The sequence below is a fragment of the Scylla paramamosain genome, chromosome 8 (assembly GCF_035594125.1).
Source record: "Scylla paramamosain isolate STU-SP2022 chromosome 8, ASM3559412v1, whole genome shotgun sequence".
NCBI classification, from domain to species: domain Eukaryota; kingdom Metazoa; phylum Arthropoda; class Malacostraca; order Decapoda; family Portunidae; genus Scylla; species Scylla paramamosain.
In genome coordinates, this window is record NC_087158.1 from 20,472,554 (window position 1) to 20,497,260 (window position 24,707).

A 24,707-nucleotide genomic window follows, 5' to 3' on the forward strand; every position below is an offset into this window, starting at 1 on the left:
TAGATATGTGAATGGCAAATTTAAAAATAAACAAGAAATAAGAAATAAGAAAATACGAGGGCAATTTGGAAATGGCTGAGATTATGCATAAGCACTTCCAAGCAGTCTTTACAAGGGAGAGTGATTGGGGTGAGGAAGGACAGGAGCAAGAATGATTGGTTCCTATGGGGGATATTGAGGTCACAGTCCATGAAATAAAAAAATTAATGAGAGCTGAACGTGAGGAAGTCACACGGACCAGACGGAATCACAAACTGGAAAAGAATGTAGTGAGGAGCTGACAGATAAAATACATGGCATTATAGAGAGTTCACTAAAGGGAAAAAAAGTTCCAAGAGACTGGAAAAAAGGCAAATATTGTGCCAATATATAAAGAAGGTGACAAAGAAAACCTGAGTAATTACAGACCAGCATACCTAATTGTAGTAGCCAAGATTTGTGAAAAAGTTATTAAGGATAGATGGACTAAACACCTGGAAGCAAACAACACAGTGACCACAAGACAATTTTGATTTAGAAAAGGTAAATCATGTACAACAAATCTGATATTTTTCTACTCTAGGATAATAGATATAATTCAAGAGATTGATGGGCAGACTGTGTATTTAAAGAAAGCCTTTGATAAGGTGGCACACAAAAGACTGCTAAGGAAACTGGAGATCATAGGAGGAGTGCAAGGAAAGCTGCTGGATTGGATGAGTGACTTTCTGAAAGACAGGGAAATGAAAGTGATAGAGACAAGTGTTCTCTGTGGAAAGAAGTTATCAATGGGGTCAGTTTTAGCCCCAGTTATCTTTGCAATATATATTAATGACACAGATGAAAGAATTAATAGTTATATGAGTCTCTTTGCTGATGATGCTAAACTATTGAGAAGAGTGAGTAAAGAGGACAATTGTGAAATATAGCAACAAGACCCTGATAAAGTTTGGGAATGGAGCTGCAAATGGGAAGTGGAGTTTAACATCAAGATATGCAGTGTAATAGTGTTTGGAAAGAGCATGCAGAGGATTTCTGGACAATATAAACTTGGAGGAGATATCATAGAGAAATAAAAATTGGAAAGAGATCTGGGAGTATTCATATTAGACATGTCACCTGACGAACACATAAATAAAATTGTTGGAGAGACTTACAACCTATTGAAAAATATAAGAGTGGCATTTACCCACATGGATGAAGAAATAGTAAAGAAACTGATCATCACTCTGATAAGGCCAAGATTGGAATATGAAGTAGCAGTGCTGTCACTAAACACAAAAAAGACATCAGGAAACTTGAAAGAATTCAAAGAGCAGTGATAAAATTGGCTCCAAGCTTGTTGGAAATGTTGTATGAGGAGAGGCTATCAAAACTGGAATTAAAAATGTTGGAACAGAGAAGGGAAAGAGAAGACTTGATAGCAATTTATAGAATCATGAAGAATATGGAAGTGGTCAATAGAGATCTAATAAAGTGGGACATGAGAGATACAAAAAAGATAGTTACAAAAGGAATATGAAAATGAACAGCTTTCCCCATAGGTGTAGTAGATATATGAATGGACTGGATGAGAAAGTAGTGTGTGCAGAGACAATAAATAAATTTAAGGCCATGTTAGACACCATGACATATAAAGACAGGACAGCACGTGCATAACTCTCCTACAATACAACTAGGTAAATACACACACACACACACACACACACACACACACCCCAATGTACATTTTCAGTTTGTTGACTGCCTAAAGAATAAACCGTTTATTATTATTTTTTATTATTACACACACACACACACACACACACACACACACACACACACACACACACACATGAGGCAGAACTGACAGGATGTGCTTTCCAGTGCTCTACATATAAAAGTGATGGAATAACACAAATCGCTCATAATTGAACAAGATATGTTATGAAGACCCAGGAAAGAGAACTGAATTATAGGTTGCAGTGTAGAAAGATTTTGTATATGGAGGAAATGATGGACAAGTTATTGGAGAGAATAAAGACATTGGAGGCACACCAGGAGACAGGTATGGAGTTGGTGATTATTACAACAAAACTGATTGAGATTGAAGATAAAAATGAGAAGTTGAAGGTGTAAAATTATTGTTTGAAGAAACAAATAAAGAAGTAGAAACTTTTCAGAAAGGAAATGAGAAAATGAAGGCAAGTGTAAAGGATGTGGAAATGAGGCAAAGTAAGTGGATAAATGAATGTAAAGTTGAAGAAGAATTACTAAAGAAAATAATGGAACAAGAAAATGAGAAACAAAACCTGAGACAGAAAGTGATAAATGTTATTAAAGAAAAAAATTAGTGAGACACTAGAAAAGTATAAACAAGTAATTGTATTTGGTTTAAAGGAAGAGAAAGTAGTAAGTGGAATTCAAAGAGAGGAAAAGGAAAAGAACCTGTTGAATAAGTTACTGAAGAAAGTGACAGGTGAAGACAGTCAGGTGGTAATGCAAGTGCAAAAGTTCCATTGAATTCGGAAATATGAAGAGAAAATGAGACTTGTATGAATAAGGCTTGCAACACAGGTATAAACAGAAGAGGTAATTAATGGGTCTTGGAAGTTGTCTGGAGATGAAGAATATAAGAATGTATGGATAAACAGGAATCCAGATGAGACTGAAAGGTTGAAGCAAAAGGAGCTAATAAATGAGGCTAAACAAAAAAATGAACAACGAATGGAAGAGAAGAAAAGTTTTCTGGAGTGTAAGAGATATTAGAATAAAGATGTGGTATATCAAACAGTAAATAAAGTATATTATACTAATGTAAATGGATTAATGTCACCAAAGATGGAAATAAATGAGTTATTAAACAGAATAGCACTGGTTGTTGTTGTATTACGTGAGACAAAATTGAAAAATGAATGGGAAACTCCTGACACTGATGATGATAAATATGATTTATAGACGAGAAATAGGAGTGACAAGGAATGTGGTGGAGTGATCATTCTGACTAAAAAAATGTGTTAAAGTGGAGAAGGTAATAAAAAATTAAGACAAGTCAGAAATTCTACAAGTGATGATTAGAAGTGGAAATGGAAGGATAATGAATAATGTAGGAGTGTATGTGCCACCTATGACCAATGCTTGGTGAAAAGAAGAGCATGAAGAGATGTTGGTAGATGTGTTAAAAGATCTTGAAAAGACAGTGATGGAAAGTAGTGATATAGTTATTGTAGGCAATTTTAATTGTAAGGAGATAAATTGGGAGACATTGACAACTACTGGAAGCGAGAACTCATGGAGTAATAGACTATTAAACTGGGCAGTGGAAAACTTGATGATTCAATGGGTTGATTGTGATACCAGATTTAGTGGAAGAGATAGACCATCAAGACTTGATTTAGTGTTTACCAAGGACATGGAAATTATTGAAACTATACACTACGATAGCCCTCAAGGTAAAAGTGATCATGTGTTGATGGAATTTAATTTAAAAAATTAAAATGTAATTATTAATGAAAATTATAAGGTAAGAAGATTTAAATATAGTAAATCTGATTTTGAAAAATTAAGAAAGTACTTTGTTGCCGTGGTCTTTCCTGGAAAGACTCTGAACATGCTGAAGATTTTCAAGAAAATGGGATGAATTTATAAGGATATATAATACTGCTGTGGAGAAATTTGTACCTAGAGGAGGAGTGAGATGTAGAAAGGGTAGGGAATGGTTCAATACAAAATACAAAAATGCTAGAAATTGTAAGTTAAATGCTTGGAATAGATAGAAGAAAAGGAGGACTGAGAGCAGATGGGAGGAATATATTGATGCTAGAAATGAGTAGATTGGGATAATAAGAATGGAGAGAAGAAACTATGAAAAAGATATAAGAGAAAAGTGTATAAATGAACCAAAACTATTCTTTAGACATATTAATGAGAAGATGAAGAAGAGAGAAGGTGTATCAAGACTGAAAGTTGAAGGAAAAGTCTATGAGGATGCACAGGACATTGTGAAGATTATGAACAAAATTTTCAGATCGGTATTTACTGTGGAAGGGGAATTTGATGCTGGAAGGGATAATTTGGTGAGGAATATACTAAGTACAGTCCCAGTCAGTTATGATGAAATACTTAAGATGATGGAAGAACTTGATGTAAATAAAGCACCTGGTCCAGATGGAGTGTCAAACTAGATAATGAAAGAACGCAGAGAACAACTGAGTGATAAAATTCACAGTATGGTGGTGACATCATCGTTGCAAGGAAGAGTACCAAAAGATTGGAAGAGAGCAAATATTACACCTATATTCAAAGGAGGAAATAAGAAAAAACTCACTAAATTATACACCAGTGTCATTGACTAGTGTTGTAGGAAAACTATGTGAAAGAACAATAAAAGAAAGATGGATGGATCACCTGGAAAGAAATAAAGTTTTGGTAAATTGTTGATTTGGATTTAGAAGGGGAAGATAAAACTTATTGTCCTTTTATTCAAGGATAGTCAATATTGTGCAAGAGAGAGACAGATGGGTAGGTGATGTCTACTTAGACTTGAAAATTAATTAAGAAATAGATAGATATATGAACTTATTTGCAGATGATACTAAGCTGATGAGAAGGATAGAAAATGTAAATAATTGTATGATACTGGAAGATGGCTTAAATAAGATAAATAGACGGAGTAAATCTTGACAAATGGAATTCACTTTAAGTAAATGTAAAGTAATGGAGTTTGGTAAGAGTGAGAAAAGAATACAATATCATTATGAGATGGATGGTGCAAAGTAAAAGAAATCAAAAGAAGAAATGGATTTGGGAGTAACAGTTACTGAAAATCTGACTCCGGACAGACACATTGATAAAATTATTGGAGAGATGATGAATTTGTTAAAAAAGTGTAAGAATAGCATTCTCATATTTGGATGAAGGAATAAAAATATTGCTGACTTCCATGATAAGACCAAGATAGGAATATACGGCAGTGGTGTGTCTCCTCACAAAAGAAGGAATATTATAAAATTGGAAAGAGTACAAAGAGCAGTCACTAAGATGGTTCTGGAGTTGAGAAATTCGACCTATGAAAAGAGAGATTAAGAATGTTGGAAATTCCTACGCTTGAAAATAGGAGAGAGAGAGAGAGGAGATTTAATAAACATCTGTAGAATGATAAATGGTATGGAAAATGTGGACAAAGAATGTTTTATGGATTTACACACAGACTACAAGGGGATACAGTAAGAAGATGAAGAAAGTTAACCATAGAAGAGACATCAAGAAGTATAGTTTTCCTCACAGAAACGTGAACAAATGGAATGAACTCAGCAAAGACGATGTGAATGTTGAAACTGTCCATGCTTTTAAGACCAAACAGGATAGATATAGAAATGGGATACTGTGAGATTACTCCCCTCCCATAAACCACAACTGGGTAAATACACACACACACACACACACACACACACACACACACACACACACACACACACACACACACAGAAAGACATAAAGGAAGAATGAAAGAATACTAAGAGCAAGAATCAAGATGGCCCATTACTGAAGAATGTATTATGTGGGGAAATATAATCAAAACTTAACCTCCCAACCACACAAAAGATAAGTGAAAAGGAAAATGTAGCTCGGTGTAAAGCATCAAAAGGGAAACAGAGAAGATTGAGGGATGGAAACAGAGAAGATTGAGAGATGATTTATTTGTTTGAGACTTGGCTTTGAATTATAAGTGTGAACCATTTTCATACTGAATTAGTCCTGGTTTTTGTGCTTGTGTAAAGAAAACTATCTTTTTTTTTATGGTAATTTTTAGTTTTTAATACAAAGATAGTCCACACTTATAATTCAAAGCCAAGCTGTATATTAGTTGATATGGGGATGGAATAGTAAGAATACAGCATGTCACAACTGGATAAATATAATGCAATTATCCAGACAGAAAACAAAATTTATTATGAGAGATACATTTTTCCTCATAAAATGGCATGTGCATAACCTCAAGAGACAGTTTTTAACCTTCTTGATTAAGTAAGTCCTAAAGTTATGCTCCCTTTCCAGTTTGGGTGGCACTGTTCCCCCTAATATATATATATATATATATATATATATATATATATATATATATATATATATATATATATATATATATATATATATATATATATATATATATATATATATATATATATATATATATATATATATATATATATTAGTTACAATGCACATCAAAACAACAAGCTACCAGGTCTGGGACTTGAAATCACATTAGTATGGTTGTCTAGATAAATGATTAGGCATATTTGCACAAACTGTATAAATGAAGAAACCTATAATGTATAAAGGAGAGAGAACTGATCCTCATCATCCACACTGCACAGTAGTTTACATCAAGGTCCCACAACAGAGTCAGCTCAACCCTCCTCTACCATGTAAATAATCATCTCCTTCCCTGTATCTAATGTGAAGAAGAGCAGTGAACAAATTATTTCCATATGGTGAATGCAGCCATCATCCTCATGTACTGCTAGGACTTTCTTTTTGCATCACCTCTTTCTTTATCTCTTTATCTCATCTCTTTTCCTACTAGGACCTCCTTCACACTTACAGTCCTTTACCCTATCCTACCATCTTCACAATAGCCTTCCTCTCCTATTACAAACACAGAAACCAGAAACTATGATGGCCCTGAGCCCATGAGATCTACCATATAAAGAAAGGAATTCTTAAACTACAAACACTACAGGAAAGAAGAGAAATGGGTGACCTAACTGCAATATATATGGAGGTAGGAGGAAAATGGAGGAAGCAGATAAAGATGATCTATTTGAATGGGATGAAAAGAGATATGAGAGATCACAAAAATAAATTAAAAAGATCTACTGATAGAAGAGACTTCAAGAAATTCAGCTTTCCACATAGAGTAATAAAAGTCTGGAATAATTTGGATGCAGAAGTGGTACATGCAAAAACTAGTGAATTCAAACCTAGGCTGGACAATAACAGATATTAAGACAGGACACTATGAGCATAGCTCCTTTCCTTTATATCACTGCTAGATAAGTAAACACAAACACAAACACACAAACACACACACACACACAAACACACACACACACACACACACACACACACACACACACACACACACACACACACACACACACACACACACACACACACACACACACACACACACACACACACACACACACACACACACAGAACATCAAAGTGTATTACAACTAAATATAATAAGAGTACAGTAGGAGTCTAAAAAAGTAAATAAATAATAATAATAATAATAATAATAGTGTACTTCAGTAAAAACAATATTGGTTACTATAGTTATAACGATTAATAATTTTGCACAGCCATGCTGCAAAAGATACAAGAATAAGACAATGAACATATCATGCAAAAATTATAAATAACACTATGTTACAAAATTTCACTTTTGTCTTGTCCTTGGCCCTAAACCATAATTTTCCAGTTATTTCCATCTAAACAAAATAGAAAAAAGTTATTTTGGTCCTAAAACTTTGCTTTTGTGGTTAGAACAATAAATTTATAATTTTGCCTTATTTCATTATAGTATGGGTTACTATTAGTTTTCATGTCAGGTAAAGACCTTTGCAAAATTTCAGTTGCTTATGTGATTGCTTTTGGAATGTTGCAAATAAGTTAAAACAATGAAAGAAATAATATAAAGTGTTCTAAAGACTTTTTATTTTAATAAGGTCATTCTTGAACAGACCAGATCAAGCAAATTTCTCATATTCAGAAATTGCTTACATTTCAGAAATCTCAAATATTCCAGAATGTTCTACCAGACACTTTTAGATGTTTCTAGAACATTTTACAACATTCTATTCAATGTAAACATTTCCAGAACATTCTAGAATTTTTTGAATACAGTAAAAATATGTACAAGAATCAAGAATTTTCTAGATTGATTCAGAATATTCTAAAGTAGGTTCAAGAATATTCTAGAAAGATTGAGAACATCTGGAACACATTCTAGAAAGACTAAGAATATTCTAGAGTACTGCTTGACAATAAAAAATAGGGGCTAGCAGACCACAATTCAGTTTTGCTTTGGCTGCCTGAGAAGACAGATAAAAGGTGAAATGGCATCAAGAGGCTGCAATCATTCTCCAGGTGCATTCTGTACTACATATGTGGTCAATTCATCAAGACAAAAGCAAAGAAGTTCTCTGTGACAGCATCTAGAAAAATGGTGAAATTTAGCTATTTTGGGGCAAAAAATAATTTTAAAAGCCACAAAAGCAAAATTTGACAAGAATAACGGACATTTTCTATTGTTTTGCAATGAAATGAGTTGGAAAATAACCTTTATTTGTCAAAGACAAACATTTTGTTACATAGTGTAATTAAATGAACCAAAAACAATAATAAAATAAATAAAAAATAAATAAATAAATAAAAATGAGACCACTCATCAGGAAAACTGCTCATTTTTAGGTATACATATATAACCAGAGGCCATATACTGTATGTATAAAACAATTTTGCATAACCATCCTGCAAAATCTACATAAACAAGCAAGATAATCAACATGCAAATATTAATAATAAATACACAAAAAACAAACAAGTAAATAAATAAATAAACAAAAGCAAGACCACTCACAAAAAAAGCTGCACACACACACACACACACACATATATATATATATATATATATATATATATATATATATATATATATATATATATATATATATATATATATATATATATATATATATATATATATATATATATACAGCCAGAGGCAACATAATGAAATTTACCAGCATACAAAGAAATAATGGGCACATTTTATGAATGAAGCTGTGGTTAGTTACAGCAGCAGCTAACTTAGTAAAATACCTTGCATCAATAAAGAAATAGAGAAGATCTTGAAGATTTTTCCAGATCCTACTTTGTGATGTACTGGGAAGAAAGCTAAAAAGATGTTAAAAGAAAAATTGTTATAATAGTGCAAGTAGTAAAATTTACTTAAGATTATTATACTAAGTAAACAGTTACCAGTCATGGAATATATTTTAGTCAAACTCAAATTTGAAATTTAGTGAAATTACATATCTGAAATGAGACTAATTTCTAATTCAGGCAACTATTTTACATAAATCTTGTACAAAATAATATGTGTATGCACATTCTATATTAATCAGAATGTAAAGATTTTATAATTAACACCACAAAAAACATTAAATATTCTTAAAGAAACTTCAAAATTAGTACTAATCCCTCATACTCTGTTATATACTTAGTTAATAAATTAGCAAAAATTCTTTTCCACTGGGGGCAGAAAATTCTACTACTATGTACAATACTTCTATTATCTCCCCAACCAGGATGATGAGTCCTGGATTTGAGAGAGCCTTGCATTCTTAATGTTATGCATTATATTCAACACTCCTAATTCAAGGGTATTTAGGTTCCATCCTCCATCCTGGATCCAAACTCAGTATTTTTTTTTTTTTTCACCTAACCACAGCACCTTGGTTCTGATAACTATAAATGGTTTTATCTAAATAACCTTCTATGAAGTGTATTTACATGTATATGCTTGTAGGAATCCCTTCCCATTTTCCATTATTAAACAGGATAAAGTAAAAAGTCTGGCATCCTGCTTTAAACTCATAGTCTTTTACTGTTTTGCTTCTCTCATAGTTGTCATGATTAATTCTTATATCTTGTGAAATGCTTGCCTTTTTTTTTTTGCACTGTGAAAACTTCTGTACAACAGACATTAAAGTCTCATACATAATACGTATTAGTACGTACTGCTGGATAAAAATTTTTTAAGTGAAAAAGTATATATATATATATATATATATATATATATATATATATATATATATATATATATATATATATATATATATATATATATATATATATATATATATATATATATATATATATATATATATATATATATATATATATATATATTACACACAAAATTGCCAACCAGTTATAAATCTTCACATACTGGCAATGTTCCACTTTCTAACCCATACTGTATACATAATCCTTTTTGCAGACTTCACTTTTATCTACCAAATGGTGGCTCACCTGACAAAAAACCTATATTTTGGAAGTCTTACAAGAACACTGCATTTTCAATTTCTTTAGATCTCCCTCTTAATACTTAACCATCTACATCCAGAACCATATATATATATATATATATATATATATATATATATATATATATATATATATATATATATATATATATATATATATATATATATATATATATATATATATATATATTTTTTTTTTTTTTTTTCTTTTTTCATTCAATCATTATTCATCATTTTCTGAACATGCACAATTTCAGTTTACCTCTTTTCATCTTCTTATCACTACACTAATATACTTCACTTCCTCCTTCCTCTAGGTCTAATGGTCAGTGATCCCATAGCATTTTGCCTACCCTTCAGGGTGTGACATAAACTATTTATGGCATTTTAGAGCAAGCATGTACACATCCACAAACCCAGCACACGCATATGCACAAGCATATGCACACTAAAAGACATGACTGCTATTCTTCTGCTCCTGCCAGTAAGCAAGGTCACATGTTCTTCACTGATGTCCCACATCTATTTAATGTTAGATGAACAAGTGCAGCAGCATGATCATCAAGACCTAGCATTCATATCAACTCATCTCAAGAGCAGATTCCTTTAACTGTTTTCTGTATAAGTGTAAGATCCCATTAATTTCATTCAAATATAGTGCAAGTAAGCAAACCTCTGATTCATACCCTCTGTAACACTCATGCAAACACAAATTGTGTAATTAGGACCTGTTTGTATTTTTCTATATAGCATGTTGCCATGCAGACTTATTAGATCTTGCTTATTATTATAATACTACCTTAATAATTATAATAAGAGATGAATGGAAAGTATGATGTAATGATAATTAGCACAAGAACTTTATTGTAAGCTGGGACTTAATTTTATCATTATGCTATATCTCTATTTCTTATCCTTTATTGTGATCCAAGAACTAATGCTAATAAAGTATTCTTACCGTATATTACGGGCATTAATTTCAGAGATGTTTTTAACAAAGTTCCTCTTGTATTTCTTGAAATATTCCTAAGGATAGAGAGAAATATATTAGAAATTCACCCACTAATAAATTCCACAATTCTTCCCATATTAGATACTGACATCCTTGGCAATTATTTTCTCATGGATGTAGATACATATAAAAGACATATCAAAGTATCAACTTTTAAAGACATAGTTCAGTGAAAGGTGTGTCTTATGAGCCATCAAATATGGTAAATAAAAGTTAAGATCATCAAAGACAAAAAAAAAGTGTTATTGAATACCAAGGAAATCATCAAGGTTGGCAGTGTGACTTGCTGGGCAGTTTACCTTATTCTTGAGAGAGAGAGAGAGAGAGAGAGAGAGAGAGAGAGAGAGAGAGAGAGAGAGAGAGAGAGAGAGAGAGAGAGAGAGAGAGAGAGAGAGAGAGAGAGAGAGAGAGAGAGAGAGAGAGAGAGAGAGAGAGAGAGAGAGAGAGAGAGAGAGAGAGAGATGATGGGGCACACAAACAGACATACCCTCTTAACTACCTTGTATTATTTATAAATTCATAACCAGTAATGAAGCAATATTACTAACCACAATAAGAACTTTAGTGGCATGTTCCAAGGAGCATTGGGAGTGGGTGGCCTTTAACATCCAGACTGGAACCCAGTGAAACACAAGGCGCAGGAATCCAGCAGACACCACAATGAAGAACCAGGTGATACCAGTTTTAAGCTTTGATCGACGGTATCCATAGATTTCCTGAAAGGTAAAACTTGATTTTTACAAAGTCTTAAATTAAGCAATAGCACTGTCTTATAAGAGCAAAACTATCAACTTGCAGTATACTATAACCAGAGAGAATCACTAAGTCCACACATGTGTTTATATGCAGAGGAAGAAAGTACATCAATGACTTTAAGAGGGTATGACACGAATGACTGAAATTTGATTAGGCTTGCATCCTGTGGCCAAGGAATGCCACCACTTAAATTTAATTAGCATTTTTTTTACAGGATTCTTTTTCATTATGATTATTAATGTTATGATTTAAATAAAGAAATATGTATTCTGTTTAAGGATGTCAAAAATAAATTTTTAAACATCACTGAGGTACAACTGTATGTACAAACATTTTTTACAATGCTGTGTACACTAATTACCATGAAAAAGAGTAATGTTAGACTGGCAAACATTCTGAATACTAAATAAAACTTAGAAGATCTCATGCCCAAAGGAGAACTGGTATACTAAGGAACACTTATATGTTGAGTATCTGAGCATGGAAGAGAGAGAGAGAGAGAGAGAGAGAGAGAGAGAGAGAGAGAGAGAGAGAGAGAGAGAGAGAGAGAGAGAGAGAGAGAGAGAGAGAGAGAGAGAGAGAGAGAGAGAGAGAGAGAGAGAGAGAGAGAGAGAGAGAGAGAGAGAGAGAGACTTATTATAAGGTCACTGAAGAGAATTATGAATCAAAAGAATTTTAATATAGAGATTGACAAAGATATAAGAAACTATACACTCCTTCCTTTGATATATGCATTGGAGATATGGACATGGAAATTCAGCAGAGTACAGTAATATAAGTGTACTGGAGATGAATTATACAAGAAAACCATGTGGGAGTTTGGAAGGGATGGAGAAGACAATTTATATGATCATGAGTATCTCAGCATGGCTGAAATAATGTAGGGAATGGACTATAGAAAATAGGAAAGGGAATTACTTCTTCAAAAATGCATGAGTTGATTAGGTGAGTGCATATGCATTCTTTTGTCTATCAGACATGTTAATCACTGAAAGTTTTCACCCAACAGATAGATTATGCAGACATAAGAGATCAAGTGATATTCAAATAAATAATGAATGGGTTTAATGTTGTCAGTGTTTGGATGTAACAACTGATACAGGCTTCATGACTTCCCCATCATCACCTTAGCACACACAACACTGCCACTTACTGCCTCCTCATCCTCATTGCCAATGATGTGGTCGACACCAGGTTTCTCAACATTTGGGCCTTGCTCCCCTGAAAAGGATACAGAAAGAATAAATATAACACAGCCTTTTACGTACAGAAATTTTCAAACTGTATTATTAATTTCTATTTGTTTAAATCCCTTCTTACCCAGACACAGCATCTAATAATAAGAACCAATCCCAGCCTGTCCTGTATATGTATGTACTATGTGTATTTCAAGTTATTTGAAATTTTCTTTCATTAACACATTAAACAAAACATAACTTCACCATAAAAAAGTAACTAAAAGCAGCATCAGTGATAATAAGACACCAAAGTCCCAATGCAGCATTTACTCCAGCAAAGGCATCACTGAATGGTGGGATGGTATCAAGCATGTCTCTAAAAACATCAGCCATGAGCCCTTTTCTGTTGCCTCCTACTTTTCTTATCTTCACTTTAATTCTAAAGCTAAATGTTGCATCTATGTGGGCAATAACTTAAATTGCTTTCATGCCCACATTCTTGAGTCTTCTATGTAAAACATTGATTTTTGCAATACTCATGACATCATGCACTTTTCAAATTCCACCTTGTCCCTTGTTTGAGTTTAGTGTCTGTATACAGAAAATGGGCAGAGAAAATTATATGAAAGGACTGGACACACAGCACTATCTGTCCAATATTAAAAAAAAAAAAAAAAAAAAAGTAATGAACAGAGGCTTATGAGCCTACTGTTATTATAAATATAAAATACTGACAAAAATTATATAAGGGAGGATGAAAAATAAATGAGGAGCAAATATTGGGAAAAGAACAAACGTGATTTTGTAATGGAGGATGAACAAAAGATCAAGCAGATCAAGGAGATATATGAGAAGAAAAAGAGTGTTCCATATACTGTCTTCAGCAATTGACACAGTCTGGAGACAAGGCATGGTAGATACAATGAGATTCTAAGGAAATGAGGAGGGAGAATACACTATGGTGGAAAGACTGTACTTATGAACTACAAAAATACAAGGACAGAGGTAAAGAAAGATGTAACAACAGAAATTTGTGACACCACAAGATGCATAATATAGGGCTGCCCATTGTCACCACACTTATTTAACAAACTCCTTAAAAAATAACAAAAACAATAAAAAAAAAATGAGACTTTAGTAAACTGTATTGATACAGAAACGAAGGAGGGTTGTGAGAGAAATAAGAGCAAAAATGGAATGTAGAAGAAACAAGATGGAAGTAAATATTAACAAAAACAAAATCAATGATGATGGAAAGAAGAGTGAAGAGAGAATGGAGCAAGTGTATAAGTTCAAGTACTTAGGGATGACACGAAGTTGGCAGTAAAGAATGACAGTAGATCACATAAGGTATGGAAAAACAACAAGGTGTCACTGAAACTGAAAATACAAATTGTACAAACAATAGCTGTATCCACAGCAATATATATAAGTAACTGCTGGACCTTAAGAAAGGAGGAAAGAAAAGAATTAAGGGCATTTGAAATGTACTATTTAAGAAAAAATTGCAGACTAAGATGACAGGTCACAATTACAAATAACAAAATAAGAGGAATAGGATGTGAAACTGACAGAGTGAAAGTGATAGAAAAAAGACAGAAGATGGCTGGAACATGTAGAGAGAGAATTCCACCAGACAGAACACATCAAAGACTAAAATATGGAGAAGTCACAAGAGTAGAATTGAGAGGAAGGCCAAGAACTATATAAAGAGGGTCAGTGAGGGAAGCAGCAGAAGGGATGACTTGGCAACAGCTGACTTTTGGCTGGTGATAGGAAAGCATGCTCAGGATTCAGAATAGCACTCTTAGAGACACTACTTAGCAACTGCCTGTTGGGAATAAAATAGTTAAGTCAAGGTATGTTCTTAAGGTACTCCTGGCATGTCAAGAGATTGAGAGGGATTGAAATGCTGGAATTTATATATATATATATATATATATATATATATATATATATATATATATATATATATATATATATATATATATATATATATATATATATATATATATATGAGATATTCTGATGATTTCAAGCAGAAAAAGATCTTTATATAATAATTAAGATATTTAAACAACGCTAATCAACACTACAGTATCTGGAAAAAAAATAAAAATAAATAAATAAATAAATAAATGCAGTATAAAACAAAAGTAACATGCTATTATTGTTTGTGGTGAGGAGGGTATAAGTGTTTCATATGATAGTGTGGTATTGTGAAGTGAAAGCACAGTGTGGTGGTGTCCATGATGGTCAAGTATGGCATCCTATTAAGGTTTGAGCATCTGGAGAATATGAAATCAGTTTTGAAGGATGTGTGATGCACATCATTCTGCCATAACACAGTAATATGCCAGTGCCTACTATGGTTAGTATTCTGCCTGTATTTGCGTGGTGTGGTGGTGTTCATAATGGTCAAGTGTGGCGCCCTATTAAGGTTTGAGCATCTGGAGAATATGAAATCAGTTTTGAAGGGTGTGTGATGCCCAACATTCTGCCATAACACAGTAATATGCCAGTGCCTACTGCTGTTAGTATTCTGCCTGTATTTGTCCTCCATTGGAGACCTTTCACAATGTCCTTCACAGCTATAGGCTATTCATCTTTATCAGCAAATAAAAGATATAAAGGAACTGATTCTCAAGTACTGTGATAGATAAATGGAGTCACTAGAGACTTTTAAAAGATTATTATATGGATGGATGAGGATGATTGAACTGAATTGAATTGAATTGAATTGAATTTAATTTAATGAGTAAGCTCAGACTTTATATAAAAGTATGGAGCACAGCTCTCCAGCAAAAGAATACAAACATTATATACAGAATTATATACAGAATGTGCATAATATTACATAAGAAAAAATACATACAAATGAAATACACTGTAAGCAATGGCAAAAAATGAATAAAAAAAATGTGTATGCATATATAATGATACATACTATTACTAATTAAGAAATCAGAAAAAACTATTGACCTGTTTTCCATACTGTTTATCTAAACATGCGTAGCACCATCTTCAAAAACAAAGATAATTTCTTCATCACACTTGAACTTGTACTTTGCATGAACAAAACATATTTGAATTGTGTTGGCCTATTTATGTAATAATTTGGTATATACATATTACATGACCTAACAATTTCCACATCCGTACATTCAAAAAGAACATGAAATTCATCTCCTACTACCTCAACATCACACTTGTTACATACCCTATCTTCTCTACTGACACCTTGATACCTACCAACATTCACAGGAAGTCTATTATCACAAGTTCTAAATTTAGTCACCAATAATCTGTCACCCTTTGTTAACTTTTCTAAATACTGTTCTCTGCCCAAATCTGTCTTAAACATCCTATAATTGCTACTTAATGATTTTGTTTCTAAATTATGATGCCAAGTTACAAGCCACTGATCTTTCAATCTCTGTTCCACAGCTTTCTTCATCCATCTTGAATTAGGAACATCTTGCAACAACCACATATCAGACATTCCACAATCATTACAAATATTCTTTATACAAGCTAACCATGGCGAAGTATAAAGCCCTAACCTATCCAGCTGCAATAAACATTGGTATATTACATAACACAATTTAGTATTTTTACCTGAAATTAGACTAGACCAATAACCTATCATTTTTTTCTTTATATAAATATCAAGTGGAAATACACCTAGTTCACCATACACCATGTCATTACAAGTATTCTTATGAACACCCAAAACCTGTTTTAAAAATTTCATGTACATATACTCTAACTCCCTAGCAATATGGTAACCCCAAATTTCAGATGCATAAGTCAATATAGGTAACACCATGGCTGTAAATAATTCAAGTTGTATATCCACTGGCAAGTCAAACTTCCTACACTTACTTATTAATGAGTACATTGCTCTTGCGGCTGTCTCTTTTAGCTCCAGCTCACCTCTGTGAAACCTCCCATTATAATTTAATAACACTCCAAGATACTTATACTCTGTCACTACTTCAATGTTTTCACCACCAAATTCAAATTCATAGTTAGATAAATTTTGTCTTCCCCTACTAAACACTACTACTTCTGTTTTGTTACAATTTAACTTCAATTTCCATTCATTACAATATAAATTCAGAGCAACCAGTGCCTGCTTCATTCCATCCTCACTGTCACACAAAATAACTGTATCATCTGTATACATAATAACAAACAGTTTAAGATACATGTTTAAGAAATCATCACCAAAATTTACATAACTGCATTCATATTCAATTAATTTACTTTCAATATCATTCACATAAAAAGCAAAAAGCAACGGTGATAAATTTTCCCCTGTCTTATTCCTACATTGCAAACAAAGGTGTCTGAAATCTCCTGGTTAAGCATGACACATGATCTGATATTATTGTACATATTTTTTATTACATTTAGAATTTTCCCTTGCACCTTTTCCTTCACAAGCTTACAACATAAACTTTCACACCATACTATATCAAAGGCTTTCTTGTAATCAACAAATAAACAAAATAGCTTTCTCTTCTTCCAGTTAAATAAATCAATTACACATTTCAACAAAAATATATGATCCAGAGTGGAATATCCATGTCTGAAGCCCGCTTGTGTTTCATTAATGATAGATAAGATGTTTGAATAATCATTAAGTCTTTCATTAAGTATGGAGGTGAACAGCTTCCCCATGCAGCTAAGTAAGGTGATGCCCCTGTAATTACTAACATCCTGGATGTCTCCCTTGTTTTTATAGAGTGGCACTATTGTACCCACCAACCATTCAGCTGGCATGACACCAGTATCAAGCATTTTATTAAACATTTTAACATAGAGGGAACACAAAAGATAATTAGTACTTTTAATATATTCATTTAATATCATATCAGATGCTGGGGATTTGTTGTTTTAACTTCTTAATATTTCTAACTACCTCTTCTTCACTTATAGGATCATTAAGTACTGATAAAATTTCAGCATCTGCACGGTCTTCATCATTTGTAATATTCACATCACTATTGTCAGAATTTTCATCACCCGCTAGCTGCTTAAAATGCTCATAGAATTCATTTAGTGTTATGGGGATCTGATAAGTTCTTTTCTGACTATTTAAAATTTTCCAATATGCTTTAGGGTCATTACTCTTATATTTTCTAAGTTTCTTTATAAAGTTATCCCTCTCCTTATTCTTCACTCTTTTTAGATTAGCTTTATATTTCCTGCTTTTCTTGATCATGTTAAAATTTACACTACTTCTATGCAAATGATACCTCTGTCTAGCTTTATGGTATTCCTTTCTAGATGCCCAGCACTCTTTATCATATCCCACTGAGGTGGCATTATTGGACTTTTTAATGAATGATCTTTTCTTATATGGTGGGAAAGTTGCAAGTGCCGGCTCAATCAGTATTTGTTTTAAATCTAGATTAATATCATCCATGGGTAGTTCATCCACTTTTGCAATCAGTTCATTTATCTTAGTTTCATCAATATTACTCACATATAAAAATTGTTTTTCAACATTCCATTTACTTGGCCTTACACTTGATTGACTTGATTCCTGTGCCTCTTGGTTTACAACAGGCACCATACTTTGTATCTTACATTTGATTCTTGCATGTAGTCCACAGTGTACATCAGACCACAAAGGTTCATAATCTAATACTTTAAAAACTACAACATACTTCATAATCACAGGTGATCCTAAAAAATAGTCAATAGTTGTATTGTGTGTGGTAGTAGGTTTGCCAATGCTGGAGTCCTCCCCTAACCTTCCATTGAATATAAATTATAAACTTGGTGATTCTTACAAACATCCAACAACTTTTTCCCATATGAATTCCTATCTGGGGTTAAGTCCTGGTTTGCTCTAGTCTCAGTTATTCCAAAATCAGTTAAACTTACAGACACAGGGTCCTCAGCAGTATCAGAAGGAACATCAGACATAGTGAGAGTGTGAGCATTAAAATTGCCACAAAGCACATGCACATAATCATCATATGAGTAAGCAAAAAATCATCCAGCTCATCATAGTGCTCTTCATTACCATATCTAGAGTGTGAGGGGGGAATGTAAACACAGCTTATTACCAGTTCCCTACCAAAATTTACACTATTTCTATCAACCTTAACTGAAAGTAAAGAATCACAAGTGTTACTAATATGCCTCCACTTAAAACTAGCATTTTTCTTGATGGCCATGAGTAAACCCCCAGATTAAAACCTGCTTAATTTGCTTCTGTTCTTAGACAATGTCAAAGCCAATATTTTCCATATTATTTTTTTACATTAATCATATCAGTATCATCACACTTAGTTTCACATAAACAAATCACATCATAATCTTTAATAAAGTTAACAAAATCCATAGATAAAAACTTTGACTTGATAGCACAGATAGTGGAAATCGGTATGTTTTACAAAAGAGGGACTGCCACATGTAGGCCTGATTTCTTGAAGCTTCCCTTATTTTCTAATGTTCTTATGTTCTCCTTTTGACATAAAGTCTTGCCTCAACAAACTTGGGAATCTATCAGGAAAGTGGGGTGTGTGAACGGGAAACCCAAATAAATGATGGGATGGTAAAAAAAAAAATAAATAAATAAAATCTGGAGAAACTGAATTAATACGCAGGACATCACCTTCACCTTCATTTGCATCTACTTCCCTATCACTAATACGATTGGGGACATGGTGAAAAAATTTTATGGGGGCGGGCGGGATCTTCACTTCCCATGCACGGGCCATTTCTCATGGACCTTCTGACTAGGATTAATCTATGGCAGACATGTAATACATTTTTTTTTTTTAGTGTGCCGATGATAAAATTCCAGCTGGCTGAGGTCACAATCAGCATGGAAACCTTGCACCATGGGAACAAGGTAGCGAAGCAGCAGCCGATTCTGCGGTGCAGGTGCAGGGCTCGTGACGTGTGACCCACGGATGAAAAACCAACACACAGGAAACTATAAACATCTATCAGCCAAACCAAGAAGTCTTATTCAAAAGCTTATATGCATGAGAGAGAGAGAGAGAGAGAGAGAGAGAGAGAGAGAGAGAGAGAGAGAGAGAGAGAGAGAGAGAGAGAGAGAGAGAGAGAGAGAGAGAGAGAGAGAGAGAGAGAGAGAGACTTCAACATGCTGGAGGCTGAATTTGCCAAGACGCATGCAAACGTAATGCAAAAGGTGCTCCAAGGCCCAATCTGTCGCGAACAGAATTTAGCAAGTCAGTTACTTTGAACTCCGAGTAGCGCGTTGACATTTCAACGAAATATTAAGTCCAGTCCCTACTTAAACTACTACGGATATCAGTGGGTTATGTAACCTGTCCACGAGCAGGAAATCAGACAAACTAATTAGACTTTTTTTTTTTCACTTTTCAAGAACTGCTGAAAAGAGAAATGTGAATGCATGTATACAAGAAACTGTCAATGTCGAAGAAACTCGGGTAAACGGGATACCGAAATGTATGCCAAAGGAGAGAATTACGGAGTAAGAACTATATATATATATTACGAGTAAGAAATATATATATATATATATATATATATATATATATATATATATATATATATATATATATATATATATATAGTATATATATATATATATATATATATATATATATATATATATATATAATAATGGATGGTGAGTGATAGGGAGGCGCCATGGCGCGCTTCCTGCTTCCACTGGAGTGAAGCTGTTCGTCTCGCGTGGCACTGTTGGTCACGGATGGGAGGGAAAGGCGTAGAGCGGGACAGGGACTGTAAATATACTGCCATGTCACAAACGAAACTCACTACTTTGTTGTTTTAAAACAAAGGAAAATGTTAATTTTCTTTCAGCAAACAAAGTTTCTGTCCGTACATTATTCAGAATAATAGTTAACAGTTTCACACAACGCAAGAAAATTACTGTTTATTTATTTTATTTCTGCTGAGTTGGACGTTGGAAAAATAATGACGTTGAGAAAAGCAGTCATCACTATACGAGCGGACCAGATCGAACCAGATGTTTGGTTTGGTTGAGATCTATACACACACACATACACACACACACACACACACACACACACACACACACACCGGTGATTAGCGAGAAAACATGTTGGCGGGTAGAAGCGCGTCAGATAGCGATGAACCTCTTATCCTACAAAGGCGATCTTGTTGAAATGTAGAATTATCACTTCACTATATTCATTCTGATATTTGATGTTGCCTGCGGAAGTAGTACTGCAAAAAGTGATGCACAGAAGTACGCCCTCGTATGATGATGTCATCACCATCATTATATATCTTCATTGATAGTCATAATCTACGCACCACTCCGCATTTTTCCTTTTTTTCTTGCGTGATAAAAATGAGTTGCTGACCTTATCTAATCGGCAAAGGTAACTCATCCGACCAAGGTTAATGGCCTGTTGCTTTCATTCTACACGCTGCCTATCCCTTCACAACACTGACTTCAAAACACTATTTCAGAACACTCAGCTGCCACAATGTGGCAAAGCTGAAGAAAAGAGTCAGACTGAGATAAAGTCTGATTTTTTTTTTTTTTTTAACAACAAAAACGAGGGAATCACGGACCTTGCACTGCCATTGGTTCAGCGACGGGCGAGGCACCCCACCTACGATAAACTCAGACTGACACGACACACACGCATAAATACACTTTCCCTACCTCTTCTGGGATACGACCTGACACAAAATTCCAGGAGTTGGCAGCTTCAGAGTTGGTCAAGGTCCCTGATACACATACTCATTTTATAGGATTTTTTTTTTTCTTTCACAAATTCACGCATGTTAAGCTGTTAACAATGATTGCAAAAAGAACACTGATTTCATTTGATGCAAGAATGACTTTAAATACACAAGGCAAAAGCAAGCCTTAGGGAATAGGCATGGCGGAAAATAGTACAATTGGTAACTTATATTTTACCTGCTCTATGTCGAGTTACCAAATCACGGTAAGGCTCAAGAGGCTCCTGTCATGACTTGTCTACACCATACTGTTGACTGTGGCATATATACTTCCAGTCATATATCTAAGCTTGTATTGTCAGACTCTGTGCGCCCACCTTGGATGTATACCCGAGGTGCGTGGAAACAGATGTCAAATATTATTGTGAACCATGGTAGACTGCCCTTCCTGCCAATGTTTTTTTGTTATTCAGCTAACGTAGTGGCGGTAGTGGTCGCGGTGTTGGAAGCAGTAGCAGCAGCAGCAGCAGCAGCAGCAGCAGTAGTAATAGTAGTAGTAGTAGTAGTAGTAGTAATTAGTTGTTGTTGTTGTTGTTGTTGTTGTTGTTGTTGATGATGATGATGATGATGATGATGATGATGATGATGATGATGATGATGATGCTGTTGTTGTTATTGTTGTTTTTGTTGTTGTAGCAGGTACACATTCCTTAATTTCTTTGCCACATCACATTCTCATATAAGTAAGATACGACGAGTATAAGCAACCGTCATTCGTGTCCGCTGAACAAAGGTATTGTTACTGCCGTCCGTGTCACAAAAGAGAGAGAGAGAGAGAGAGAGAGAGAGAGAGAGAGAGAGGAGAGAGAGAGAGAGGAGAAGACGAGAGAGAGAGGAGAGAGAGGAGAGAGAGAGAGAGAGAGAGAGAGAGAGAGAGAGAGAGAGAGAGGTGTTTGGGATGACGCCAAAAAAAAAAAAAACATTCATTACAATAATATAATGCTACTCTTAATAAACAGAAGGAAAATCTCGATAATTTTAAAGATTATCTATTTAACCGCCTTATTTAACCATGCATTTTGCCACACACACACACACACACACACACACACACACACACACACACACACCACACACACACACACACACACACACACACACACACACACACACACACACACTCTCTCCTCTCTCTCTCTCTCCTCTCCTCTCTCCTCTCTCTCTCTCTCTCTCTCTCTCTCTCTCTCTCTCTCTCTCTCTCTAAGAAAGCGCGTCATTTCCTTGAGGACTCATACCATATGTTCAAGCGAGTAAGTCATACACTGTTTACCATTTCTTACTCATCATACATAAATCTCACTCCGTAATGAATACACGGTGGCAAAATCTGTCATCGATAATGCAAGACGTTGAGAGGCAGAGAGTATTGGGTGGTGATAGAAGGTACAGAGTTGTGATGGATTATGAGGAGCGATGGCGTGGTGACTGGCAATAGATAATGAGTTGTGACGGATTAAGGGTGTGGAGACTGGCAACAATAACGACGGTGATAAGTTGATGGGTGGCGACAGTGCGCGGCGCATTCCGACTATTAGCCTCAACAGGTGACCACCAGGCTTATTTCCTAGCTTCTACATGTCGTTTCTCGGATCAAGTCCCTGATCTGAGACTCCCTGTAAGGACTCCCCACGAGAGCAACGATGTATGTATGTATGTATGTGTGTGTGTGTGTGTGTGTGTGTGTGTGTGTGTGTGTGTGTGTGTGTGTGTGTGTGTGTGTGTGTGTGTGTGTGTGTGTGTGTGTGTGTGCAGTAGGTAGATGGGTGTGCAAGCGCTTCGGAGATAACGTTGTAACGTTGATTAGTTACACGTGTAATATGGTAAACAGTTAGGACATGAAAACTGATTATTTTTCTCTATAATTAAAGATAAAGAAATTCGACCTAATCAAGACGAACGGTTTGGTAACGTTCTTACTACAGTGGATATCTGTATTCCGATCACCTAAGGACATGAGAATAAAAGGAACCACACCTACCTGTATCCATCTGTCATCCCAATGCATATAAAGTTTTCTTTTTGGATGTTGTGACATGGCATCAAATATTGTGTTATGTCTCTGCAAGTGTTCGGAGGTAAACAATGTGAGAGAGAGAGAGAGAGAGAGAGAGAGAGAGTAGAGAGAGAGAGAGGAGAGAGAGAGAGAGAGAGAGAGAGAGAGAGAGAGAGACGAGAAGAGAGAGAGAGAGAGAGAGAGAGAGAGAGAGAGTTAATGGCACTTTAATACTATTCAAGACCTTTTCTGAGATAGGTTTTCTCATAATGTAGTGCTTTGCTGAAATTAATGATATCCTGAAGACATTACGAGTGTTTTGATAAATGGGTCTTGGAGGGCACACATACCGGTTTTATGGACAACACTTGGAGGGCACACATACCGGTTTTATGGACAACACATGTGGCTTTCGTATTTTTTCTTTACGTCCTCTGTTTTTTAATATCTGACATAAAACGTATCCAAATGAACACTGTTATGAAGTAGATATATTTTTTCATGATTGATATTGTTTTACAACAAGAATTGTTCTTTTGCTCTATTGAGTTTATTCTCAACCTGAATATATTGTTACCTTTGTGTTTTATTCAATAATATTGCTATTGTTTTATTGCAAGAATGATTTTATTGTTTTCGTATTTCTGATGAGATTTACTTATATTTTGAAAAGCTTCTTCTCAATTTTAGTTTTAACCGAGTATCATTCCTTTCTCGTGTTTAACTGCATATGTTTTATTGCTTCACTCCACTAACTGTTTTAGTATACGTCCATTTTCATGCGTAAATGTTTTATTGGTTTACTCCACCAAATGTTTTACTATGCGTCTATTTTCTTTCAAGAAATTTGTGATCTTCACTGATGAAATTTTCTTAAAAAGTAAAGTTTTATTATTTCGTAATTTTATAACAAACTGTAGTCAATAAAAATA

At 34.3% G+C, this 24,707-nt stretch overlaps 2 protein-coding genes across 6 annotated transcripts in view; both read right to left on the minus strand.

Moving 5' to 3' along the window:
• Positions 1-13,436, minus strand: part of LOC135102931 (small ribosomal subunit protein uS19-like) — a 74,571-nt gene extending 61,135 nt beyond the window's left edge. The window contains exon 1 of the mRNA XM_064008616.1: positions 13,413-13,436. Coding sequence (XP_063864686.1) covers positions 13,413-13,421 — 9 coding nt within the window. The 5' untranslated portion in view covers positions 13,422-13,436. The remainder of the gene's footprint in view (positions 1-13,412) is intronic.
• LOC135102929 (polyamine-transporting ATPase 13A3-like) overlaps positions 1-24,707 on the minus strand; it is a 72,834-nt gene that overhangs the window by 29,780 nt on the left and 18,347 nt on the right. For 3 of the 5 annotated variants that reach the window (XM_064008608.1, XM_064008607.1, XM_064008611.1), the window contains exons 2-5: positions 13,004-13,071; positions 11,643-11,810; positions 11,041-11,108; positions 8,854-8,928 (exon numbers count right to left, since the gene is read on the minus strand). In XM_064008608.1, the coding sequence (XP_063864678.1) occupies positions 8,854-8,928; positions 11,041-11,108; positions 11,643-11,810; positions 13,004-13,071 (379 nt within the window). Of the gene's footprint in view, positions 1-8,853; positions 8,929-11,040; positions 11,109-11,642; positions 11,811-13,003; positions 13,072-21,608; positions 21,737-24,707 lie in introns of those variants that run through there. The other 2 variants (XM_064008610.1, XM_064008609.1) reach the window with 2 other exon arrangements.